The following is a 12,430-nucleotide window of genomic DNA, read 5'->3' on the forward strand; positions in this document are numbered from 1 at the left end:
TGTGTGTGAGGGGTGGTCTTACCTCAGCCCCAGGTGAGTCTGCCCCCTTCCCCCTGGGCCGCCATCAACATCCCCCGGGCAGAGGACGGGACCGTGCGCTGCAGTGTCACAGCCGCATGCAGGGATGGTCCGGGTGGATGGTGGTACTGTGGCCATGGGTCAGACATAGTCCAACGATGTAGAGCCAGGAGCTCATCGGAGGCGGGCTGTCATCATTCTCCATGGCCTGCGATAGACACGCGTCCACCCGCAACTGGGTGAGCCCGGCCCGTTGTGCCGCCGGTGGATCGGCAATTGGGAGTGGGGGGGTGGTGTGCATGCGGGTGGGGTGTGTGGGGTTGGGGAGGGGGGTGATGGTGCTGGGTGGATGGATGGGTGGGGGGTGTGGGTGGTCGGCTGTTGTCATGGTGTGCGGTCTGTGGCCATACTACCCGATTCCCACGCCCATCTAGTCAGTGAAGCGGGCGTCTATCAGTCTGTCCCGTGCCCGCTGGGCCAGCCGGTAACGGTGGACAGCCACCCGTCTGTGTCTACCCCGTCTGCCCTGACCATTGCCCCCATCCCCCTCATCTGGGGAGGACTGGGCCTCTTCCTGCTGCTCCTCCACTCCGCCCTCCTCTGCCTGCGGCACATCGCCCCTCTGCTGGGCTATGTTGTGCAGGACGCAGCACACCACAATGATGCGGCCGACCCTATCTGACCGATACTGGAGGGCGCCCCCAGAGAGGTCCAGGCACCTGAAACGCATCTTCAGCACGCCAAAGCACCTCTCGATCACTCCCCTTGTCGCTACATGGGCATCATTGTAGCGGTTCTCCGCCTCATTGCGTGGCCTCCGTATAGGCGTCATCAGCCACGATCGCAATGGGTAGCCCCTGTCGCCCAGCAACCAGCCCCTCAGCCGGGGATGGCGTCCCTCGTACATGCCGGGGATGGATGACCGCGACAACACGAATGAGTCGTGTACACTGCCTGGGTAACGGGCGCAGATGTGCAGGATCATCATGCGGTGGTCGCAGACCACCTGTACGTTCATCGAATAGGTCCCCTTCCTATTAGTGAACACGGCCCTGTTATCTGCAGGTGGCCGCACGGCGACGTGCATCCCATCGATCGCGCCCTGGACCATGGGGAACCCGGCAATGGCAGAGAAGCCCACGGCCCGGGCATCTTGGCTGGCCCGGTCCACGGGGAAGCGGATGTAGCGGTGCGCCATGGCATAAAGGGCATCTGTCACTGCCCGGATGCACCGATGCACCGATGTCTGCGATATGCCGGACAGGTCCCCACTCGGTGCCTGGAATGACCCCGTTGCATAAAAGTTCAGGGCCACCGTAACCTTGACGGACACGGGGAGAGGGTGTCCCCCGCCAGTGCCACGCGGTGACAGGTGTGCCAGCAGGTGGCAGATGTGTGCCACGGTTTCCCGGCTCATCCGGAGTCTCCTCCTGCATTCCCGGTCCGTGAGGTCCTGGTATGACTGCCGGGGCCGGTACACACGGGGCGCCCTCGGGTGCCTCCGTTGCCGTGGGGCCGCGACGTCCTCCTCCCCCTCCTCGTCCTGTCGGTCAGGTGTCCCTCCAGCCTGGGCGGCTGCCGCCTGCCCCTCTGCGGCAGCCTGCGCCGCCTCTCTGGCACGCTCCTCCTCCTCCTCCTCCTCCTCCTCATCCAGGGCAACATAGACATGAGCGGCTGCCACCACGGCGGCCAACATCGCTGGATGATCTGAAAACATGACGACCTGGTGGGGGGGAGGGGAACGACGACATGTCATCATTGCCCATATCCCCTCCTCCCCCCAGCCAGGTGGCATGGACCGCATGGGTCCAACTGTTGGAGGCTGGCACCTGGCCAGGTGGACCAACTCATTTGCCCTCCCATCACCCACCCCGGCACGGACCCCCCCCCGCCCCAACCTCCACCCCAGCACGGACCCCCCCCCCAACCTCCACCCCGGCACGGACCCCCTCCACAACCCCCAACCTCCACCCCGGCACGGACCCCCTCCCCAACCCCCAACCTCCATCCCAGCACGGACCCCCCCCAACCTCCACCCCGGCACGGAACCCCTCCCCAACCCCCAACCTCCACCCCAGCACGGACCCCCCCCCCAACCTCCACCCCGGCACGGACCCCCTCCACAACCCCCAACCTCCACCCCGGCACGGACCCCCTCCCCAACCCCCAACCTCCACCCCAGCACGGACCCCCCCCAACCTCCACCCCGGCACGGAACCCCTCCCCAACCTCCACCCCGGCACGGAACCCCTCCCCAACCCCCAACCTCCACCCCAGCACGGACCCCCCCCCCCAACCTCCACCCCGGCACGGACCCCCTCCACAACCCCCAACCTCCACCCCAGCACGGACCCCCCCCCCCCAACCTCCACCCCGGCACGGACCCCCTCCACAACCCCCAACCTCCACCCCGGCACGGACCCCCTCCCCAACCTCCACCCCGGCACGGACCCCCTCCCCAACCTCCACCCCGGCACGGACCCCCTCCCCAACCCCCAACCTCCACCCCGGCACGGACCCCCTCCCCAACCTCCACCCCGGCACGGACCCCCTCCCCAACCTCCACCCCGGCACGGAACCCCTCCCCAACCCCCAACCTCCACCCCAGCACGGACCCCCCCCCCCCAACCTCCACCCCGGCACGGACCCCCTCCACAACCCCCAACCTCCACCCCGGCACGGACCCCCTCCCCAACCTCCACCCCGGCACGGACCCCCTCCCCAACCTCCACCCCGGCACGGACCCCCTCCCCAACCCCCAACCTCCACCCCGGCACGGACCCCCTCCCCAACCCCCAACCTCCACCCCAGCACGGACACCCCCAACCTCCACCCCGGCACGGAACCCCTCCCCAACCCCCAACCTCCACCCCAGCACGGACCCCCCCCCCCAACCTCCACCCCGGCACGGACCCCCTCCACAACCCCCAACCTCCACCCCGGCACAGACCCCCTCCCCAACCTCCACCCCGGCACGGACCCCCTCCCCAACCTCCACCCCGGCACGGAACCCCTCCCCAACCCCCAACCTCCACCCCAGCACGGACCCCCCCCCCAACCTCCACCCCGGCACGGACCCCCTCCACAACCCCCAACCTCCACCCCAGCACGGACCCCCCCCCCCAACCTCCACCCCGGCACGGACCCCCTCCACAACCCCCAACCTCCACCCCGGCACGGACCCCCTCCCCAACCTCCACCCCGGCACGGACCCCCTCCCCAACCTCCACCCCGGCACGGAACCCCTCCCCAACCCCCAACCTCCACCCCAGCACGGACCCCCCCCCCCCCAACCTCCACCCCGGCACGGACCCCCTCCACAACCCCCAACCTCCACCCCGGCACGGACCCCCTCCCCAACCTCCACCCCGGCACGGACCCCCTCCCCAACCTCCACCCCGGCACGGAACCCCTCCCCAACCCCCAACCTCCACCCCAGCACGGACCCCCCCCCCCCAACCTCCACCCCGGCACGGACCCCCTCCACAACCCCCAACCTCCACCCCGGCACGGACCCCCTCCCCAACCTCCACCCCGGCACGGACCCCCTCCCCAACCTCCACCCCGGCACGGACCCCCTCCCCAACCCCCAACCTCCACCCCGGCACGGACCCCCTCCCCAACCTCCACCCCGGCACGGACCCCCTCCCCAACCTCCACCCCGGCACGGAACCCCTCCCCAACCCCCAACCTCCACCCCAGCACGGACCCCCCCCCCCCAACCTCCACCCCGGCACGGACCCCCTCCACAACCCCCAACCTCCACCCCGGCACGGACCCCCTCCCCAACCTCCACCCCGGCACGGACCCCCTCCCCAACCTCCACCCCGGCACGGACCCCCTCCCCAACCCCCAACCTCCACCCCGGCACGGACCCCCTCCCGGCACTCCCCCGGAGCCCAGCCTACTCTAACCACCCCCCCCCCCCCCCGCCGCACACACACACACAAGCCGAGACACACCTCTCCTCAGGCAATCAGTCTGCGGCCACGCCATTTCCTGCCCAGAGCCAACCCCCCAGGCCGTCACTCACCTCCTCGCTGGTCGGCGTGAGCCTGGAGCACCGGGTCATGCCGATGAAAAGGAGGTTTGATTGACGTCGACGTGAACGGTCATCACGTCGACGGGACTTCGGCCCATCCGGAAGGGAGAATATCGGCAGGCCGAAAATCGGCTGCCTTGCGCAGGCCCGTGACATTCTCCGCGGCAGCGGCGCCATTAACGCCCCGCCGACTTTTCTCCCTTCGGAGACTTCGGCGGGGGCGGGGGCGGGATTCACGGCGGCCAACGGCCATTCTCCGACCCGGCGGGGGGTCGGAGAATGACGCCCCAGATCTTTCCTTCTTAGCTTTCGTGAATTTACCCGTGAAGTTGGTGTGGTTCACACTCACATCTGCCTGTGCACCTAGAGCATCATTTGTGCTTCTGGTCGCTTGCTGCAATGGCTGATTTTGGATCTTCTACTGTAATAGCTGTCTCTGGATCATCTGCTGTTTCTGGCTCTTCTGCCACAATAGCTGATTCTGGTGCCTTTGCTGGATTGAGGAGTTTTGGTTGATCCGTGGTGCTTGCGCTCGGATGCTGCATGCCCATCAACTGGTATGGGCAGCACGGTAGCACAGATGGGCAACATGGTAGCACAATGGTTAGCACAGTTACTTCACAGCTACAGGGGTCCCAGGTTCGATTCCCGGCTTGGGTCAGTGTCTGTGCGGAGTCTGCATGTTCTCCCTGTGTCTGCCTGGGTTTCCTCCAGGTGCTCCGGTTTCCTCCACAGTCCAAAGATGTGCAGGTTAGGTGGATTGGCCATGATAAATTGCCCTTAGTGTCCAAAAAAGGATAGGTGGGGTTATGGGGATAGGGTGGAGGCGTTGGGTTTAAGTGGGGTGCTCTTTCTAAGGGCCGGTGCAGACTTGATGTGCAGAAAGGCCTCCTTCTGCACTGTATCTATGAATCTATGAACTCGTGAGGCATTCAATAACGGCATACAACGCTTTTGCAGTTGCAGGCAAGTTGCGACTTCAGGAATGATCTGCAAACTCTCACATTCACCCGGTATATTAGCTGGATCAATGTCCTCAACATTAGGCATTACTTCTTCACTTTGTGGTTTAGTCTCAATTAGTGGCTCATCCTCATCTGATATAATGATGCATTCTTTGTCTGTTGTTGTAGAACTGCCCAAAAATGTATCCAACTGCCTTGCTGCAAGTTTTTTGATGGACTGGCCTCTAGTACTTGGGAATCCACTGCAGGAACATTTCCCTGGGCATATGATAGATTATCGTGTTTCTCTGGAGCCAATTTCTCGAAAAATGGGATCATTTCTTCAGTTACCAGTTAATTTGTCTGCTGTTGCAATCTCACTTTCAACCTCTGCACACTCCAGCTTAGAACTATCATTGTCCTGCACAAATTGGAAACTACTTGCTACCACCTCGTCACTAATGCCAAATAAAGTAATTAAACTTTCCTCGTCACCAATGCCAAATAAACTAAATACATTTTCACGGTCTTCTTCTGGCTCATCATCTGCTTCTTCACCCTCCTCAACGTTATCAGCATCATCGTCTGCCGCTTCTCCTGCGAAGTATGACATTGCTTTTGGAATAATGAGTTCATGGAAACAATAACCAACTGCAAACAGCAGCAAGTCGCTCCGCAGAACCTTCATCCAGTTTCTCATTCTCTGGAATATCAGAGAGACTAAAAAGATTGAAGAAATAGTCATTTGGTACAGATTTCATAACTGATCTACCAATGTGCCGACTGATGCCTCTGTTTCGTGGTAACGTTTTTTCCTTTTTTCCAGTTGATATGGCATCCTGTACATCCTATAATTTGTGGCCTTCGCACCCGTGTCAAGCTTGCATTTGATCAATGTGGCATTCAGCATCTGTGTTATTGCCATAGTACAGATATACACAGAACATCTAGTTCTTTGACTATGCATATGCGTATCACCACAATGGTGCTAAAAACGACCCCCAATATTTTCCAACCTCAGGCAGGACCAGAACATATAGGCATGATTGGCTGGACCCCTGTCACACCGCTCACAACTATCCTCCATCCCCTCAAACAGCCGGCTCATCCTTGCCTCTGTTAAGTGCGCCCTATACATTACTTGTAACTGAATCAACCCTAGCCTCGCACCCAAGGTCGAGGCATTGACCCTTCGCAGCACTTCACACCATAATCTTTCTTCCAGTCCCATCCCCAACTCTTCCTCCCACATGGTTTAATCCCTTCCATGAACTCCTTGTCCTCCTCCATGATTCTACTGCAGATCACTGAAACTCTCCAGCCCCCCCCCCCAACCTACCGCACCTCCTCTAACAATGAGGACTGTGCCACTCCAAAGTTCGGGAAGGCCGCACCTGCACATAACTAAAGCCGGTCTCACGCTGGAACCATACTTCACCCCCAACCCCTCCAAACTTGCGAACCGCCCCTCCAGAAACAAATCCTTCATCGCTTTTACCCCTTTCTCCTCCCATCTCCGGAACCTCGCACCCATCCTCCCTGGCTTGAACCCATGATTCCCTCTTACCAGCAACATCCTCAAACCTGCCCTCAACTTGAAGTTCTGTCATAATTGCCCCAAATCTTTAGCGTGGCTACCACTACAGGATTACCCGAATACCTCAAAGTGACGGACGGTAGCAGCGCCGTTGCCAGCGCCCGCAACCCAAACCCTTACAAGAGCCTGCCTTCATCCGCACCCACAAAGCCTCCGTCCCCTTACTCCAGCCCCACACCTTCTCCGCATTCGTCGCCCAATAATAGTGTAACAGGTTCAGAAGGGCCAAGCCCATCTGACTACCGCCCCCTTTGGAACTCCTCCCTCCTTATCCTGGCTACCTTCCCTGCCCACATAAACGACGAGACCAGCCTATCCACCCCTCAAAATAATTACTTTGGCAAAATGACACTGGAACAGATACTGCGGCAAAATGTTAATTTTTACTGCCTGCACCCGACCTGTCAACGACAAAGAGAGACTGTTCCATCTCGCCAAGTCCTCCTTCAGCCACCCCACCAGGTCCGTGAAATTAAGCTTAAAAAGTCCTTCCCAGCCCCGCACCACCTGCACACCAAATACTTAAAATGGGCATGATTGACTAGGCCCCTCCCACCCCGCTTGCTACCCGGAATGGCAACCCTCCCACTCCCGCCCCTGCACCTGGAGAAGACACCACAAAATATTCACTTTCCTAAATTTAGTTTATACCGCGAAAATGCCCCAAATTTCCTTAGCAACACCATTATGTCCCAAGCCGATGAGCCCGGGTCCGAAATGTACAGCAGCAGATCATCCATGTATTGAGACACCCTATGCTCCATTCTCATCCTTACTATCCCCTTCCATAGGTCTGAACCCCTCACGCAATGGCCAAGGCCTCAATCCCAACATGAACTGAAGAGGGAACATGGGGCATCCCTGCCTCGTTCCAAAATAATGGGAAGTATCCCGAACTTGTATCGTTCATCTGCACACGTGCTGTTGGGTCCTTGTATACCAATTTCACCCATGCCACAAACTTAGGCCCAATCTGAAATTTCTCCAGCACTGCAAACAAATAGCTCCACTCCACCCTGTCATACACCTTCTCCGCATCTAACGCCACCACTACCTCCAACTCCTTTCCCTCCGCCGGAGAAAGCACCATATTCAGCAGCCGCCGTACATTCAACGATCGCTGCCTGCCCTTGACGAACCCAGTCTGGTCCACCCCCACCACCTTCGGAAGGCATTCCTCCAGCCTTAATGCCAACACCTTCGCCAGTATCTTGGCATCCACGTTCATTAGAGAACTGAGCCCGTATGATCCACACTCCACAGATACTTCTCCTTTTTGAGTAATAATAGATGCCTGCTTCATCGTTTCCGGCAATCCTCCCTTTACCATTGCACCCTCAAACATTTCTACCATCAGCGGCGCCAACTTATCCTTGAACTTCTTATAAAATCCACTGGGAACCTATCCGGCCCTAGTGCCTTGCCCAACTGCATCTTCCCTATCGCTGCCTGCACTTCTTCCACCCCCAATGGTTCCTCCAAACCGGTTCTCTCCTCCTCTCCCACCTCCGGAAACTCCAGTCACTCCAGAAATTCCCTGATCTTTGACTCATCCTCTGACGCCTCCAAGCTATACAACCCCTATAAAAGTCCTTGTTCACCTGCTCTGGTGCCACCACCAATCCACTCGCTCCATCCCTAATCCACATGATCTCCCTCGCTGCCGCCTGCTAGCAACTGACCGGTCTTCTCACCATACTCATAAACAACCCCCCTTGCTTGCCTCAACTGTCAAACCGCCCTCTCATGGATACAAGATCAAACTTCACCTGCCGCACCAAAGGCCCCAGCTCTGGGTCCTCTGCAGATTTTACCATCAACCTCCAAAATCTCCTCTATTAGCCACTGTTGCACCTATCACCGTTCAGCTTTAATGATATGACCTCACCCCTCACAACTGCCTTCAATGCCTCCCAAACCACTGACAGCGAAACCTCTTCTATTCGGTTAAACTCCACATGCTCCGCACCTTCCCCATCCGAATGCCAAAATTCAGAATCCGCCAACACACTCACATCTAGCCGTGTCCCCCCCCCCACCCCCCAAAAGGGGCCAGAAAGCGCGGCTGGGATTTGTCCACTTTCGGGTCAACACCATATTCCAATCCCCCACCCCCCAATATCAACTGGTGAGTGTCCAAGTCCGGTATGGCCACTAGCATTCTTCTCACATACCCAGCATCATTCCAATTTGGGGCATATACGCTAACCAAACACCACTAGCTTCCCTTCCAATGCCCCAGTCACTATCACGTACCTGCCCCCCGATCCACCACCTCCGTCTCCATTTGGAACCTCACCCGTTTACCCAGCAGTATCGCCACTCCCTGGGTCCTGTTGTCGAAAGCCTGAATGGAACACCTGGCTCACCCAGCCCTTCCTCAGCCTCATCTGATCCTTTACCCTTAGATGGGTCGCCTGTAACAGCACCACGTCCGCTTTCAGGACCTTTAAGTGCATGAAAATTAGTGACCTCTTCACCGGCACCCCCCAATCCTCGCATGTTCCATGTCACAACTCTGAGCGGGGTTCTTCCAACCTTCCAACACCCCCCCCTTCCTACCTGCCATAACCACCCTCCCAGGCCCCGCCCATCCAACGAGACCCAGCCCTGGCCATAGAAACTGTCATCTCCACACCCCCCCCACTCTTCCCAGAATCCTGTCTACCACGTCCTCTTGAAAATACCTTAACCAGTATCGTCCCCATCCCCCCATCATTCACACCTCCCAAGCCTATCAAAACCTGCCCTTCAGGTTCCAATGAACGTGTCCCCTCCCCCCACCTTGTTCCCGCTCACTAGCCAACATTACATCTGCTAGCGTGGCGGTTCCTGCCAGAGCACCGACCCCCACATTGAACAAAACACATCAACTCCAAAGCCCCGTTTACCCACCCCCTGAAACCCCCCCTCCCCCCCCCCCCCCACCCCAGATCCCAACAGACCCCAAAACCCAAACAACCATAAATCCCAAACCACCCCGGCCCAAACCCCTATTACACAAAACAGTTAACCATAACACCCATAAAGGGAAAGAACAACAAAAAGGAAAATCCCAATCAAAAATTGTCAAAGTTCATGGCGGCACGGTGGTTAGTACTGCTGCCTCACGGCGCTGAGGATCTGCGTTTGATCTTGGCCCCGGGTCACTGTCCGTGTAGAGTTTGAACATTCTCCCTGTATCTGCGTGGTTCTCACCCCTACCACCCAAAAAAATGTGCAGGTGAGGTGAATTGGTCATGCTACATTGCCCCTTAATTGCGAAAAAAATAATTGGATACTGTAAATTTATTTAAAAACCTGTCAAATTCCAAATTCAGTCTATTCTAGTTTTCAAAGACTTATTGTGGACAAAAATAAACCTTAAAATTGAGGAAAGGTAGGAATACCTATGAAAGGAATAAAACTTTGAAAAATAACTTTGTTACTTGTTTACAAAGTTTATCAATATTAATTGGAAATTTTTATTTACATTTCCAGATTCACGTTTCAAAATAACAAATTAAACTACAGTACAATTACAGGGATGCATCGTAAATGGTATAAAATGGTATTAATAACATATTCAAAACATGAGTTTGCCTTAAAATAAGTTTCCAGTTTGTCTTTTTTTTACCTGTTGAAAAGGGGCAGCTTGATTCTGAACAAAGGAATCTTGCACCTTGAGTGTATTTTGTTACTGTCGTCATTGCAATTACCACCCCTTCTATCATATAGTACCTCAGAAGCTGGTACCCACGCGGGAACTGGCAAAGGTTAAGCGAGTAATTTGGTAGTGGAGGTATGTGTGTCAGCTTTAGCACAACATTAACCTTGAAAATAAAAAATGATGTTATCAGTGGAAGGTTTGCTTTTAGAATTTGGCTTTATTGCTGAAAATAGACTTCAGTTGGTGTCAGTATGATTCAGTTAGTAGTACTTTTCACTTAGCCACAAGGCCATGCATTCAAGAATTTGTGTACATAATGCACATGACACTTCAGCACAGTACTGACAGAGTGCTCCCAATGTTGAAGTTGACTTACTTCTGTTGAGATCTTAAACCAGACAATATCTGCTTGCTCCTATAGTACACAAGGATGTTGAAGATCCTATGTCACTATTTTTAAGAGCCAGGAATTTTCCTGGTATTTCAAACAACCTTCATCCCACAACCAACATCATCAATACAGATTTGTGAGCCATTGGTCCAATTACTGTTTGTGGGATTATGCAGTGTGCAAATGGACAGTAGCTTGTCAAACTAATAACAATCCTGCATTTAAAGTAATGTGTGTGAAGAACTATGGTGCACTTCTGAGATCTGCGATAATTTATAGAAGTACATGAAACCAAGGGGAAATGACAATCAGCTCTGAGAAGATAATTTACCTTGAACAGAAATTTAAACTACTGCAAAAGGTGGATAAGCTAAATGGCCTTCTCTGCTCACTATGTTGTATTGTCAACATTAATATTTTTGATGAATTAAAATAGAATATTTTACTGCAGTGCCAAGATTAACATTTGGTGGCATTTTAAACCAGTATAAAGCCAAACCTGCAGACAATTCGTTGAATTTTTCTTTTACTTTCCTGAGATATTTCAGTTTATATTTTTGTTAAAGCAGGGTCCCAGGTTCGATTCCCGACTTGGGTTGCTGTCTGTGCAGAGTCTGCACGTTCTCCCCGTGTCTGCGTAGGTTTCCTACAGGTGCTCCGGTTTCCTCCCACAAGTTCCAAAAGATGTGCTGTTAGGTGATTTGGACATTCTGAATTCTCCCTCAGTGTACCTGAACATGTGCTGGAATGTGGCGACTAGGAGCTTTTCACAGTAACTTCATTGCAGTGTTTATGTAAGCCTACTTCTGATAACAAAGATTATTATTATTAGTAATAAAGGAAAGTAATTAAATCTAGGCACAAAGAAAATAATGTCATATTTTCCAGATTAAAAATATGGGGTAAATGCCATAGTACAAAGTCTTGACACATTTACGAGTGTAGTAACACTGTGCATCACTGCAAAGTAGTTTCCAATGTTCTGCCAAACCTATCATGAAGTGCTCAGGGAGGCTCATCATTGGCCTTACACTTTTTGAAAGTGTAGGAACTCCAGGTTTCCTCCAAGGATACATGCCCAGGAAAAAAGAACAGAAAAATAAGTCAAACATCTAGGGCGTCATTCTCCGACCCCCCCGCCGGGTCGGAGAATGGCCGTTGGCTGCCGTGAATCCCGCCCCCGCCCCCGCCGAAGTCTCCGGTACCGGAGATTGGGGGGGGGCGTGAATTGGGCCGCGCCGATTGGCGGGACCCCCCGCTCAATTCTCCGGCCCGGATGGGCCGAAGTCCCGCCCAGAAATTGCCTGTCCCGCTGGCGTAAATCAAAGCTGGTATTTACCGGCGGGACCAGGTGGCGTGGGCGGGCTCCGGGGTCCTGGGGGGGGCGCGGGGCGATCTGACCCCGGGGGGTGCCCCCACGGTGGCCTGGCCCGCGATCGGGGCCCACCGATCCGCGGGCGGGCCTGTGCCGTGGGGGCACTCTTTCCCTTCCGCCTCCGCCACGGTCTCCACCATGGCGGAGGAGGAAGTGACTCTCCCCACTGCGCATGCGCGGGAAACTGTCGGCGGTCGCTGACGCTCCCGCGCATGCGCCGCATTTCCGCGCCAGCTGGCGGGGCAACAAACGCCATTTCCGCCAGCTGGCGGAGCAACAAATGCCATTTCCACCAGCTGGCGGGGCGGAAATCCCTCCGGCGCCGGCCTAGCCCCTCAATGTTGGGGCTCGGCCCCCAAAGATGCGGAGCATTCCGCACCTTTGGGCCGGTGCGATGCCCGTCTGATTGGCGCC

The 12,430-nt window shown here is 56.0% G+C and overlaps 1 protein-coding gene across 1 annotated transcript in view; it reads right to left on the reverse strand.

Annotated features, from left to right (window-relative positions):
- The window catches only part of mcmdc2 (minichromosome maintenance domain containing 2), a 204,277-nt gene that overhangs the window by 174,735 nt on the left and 17,112 nt on the right, over positions 1–12,430 (reverse strand). The window contains exon 4 of the mRNA XM_072467634.1: positions 10,218–10,413. Within this exon, the coding sequence (XP_072323735.1) occupies positions 10,218–10,413 (196 nt within the window). The remainder of the gene's footprint in view (positions 1–10,217; positions 10,414–12,430) is intronic.

This window comes from Scyliorhinus torazame, chromosome 11, assembly GCF_047496885.1.
Source record: "Scyliorhinus torazame isolate Kashiwa2021f chromosome 11, sScyTor2.1, whole genome shotgun sequence".
Lineage (NCBI taxonomy): Eukaryota > Metazoa > Chordata > Chondrichthyes > Carcharhiniformes > Scyliorhinidae > Scyliorhinus > Scyliorhinus torazame.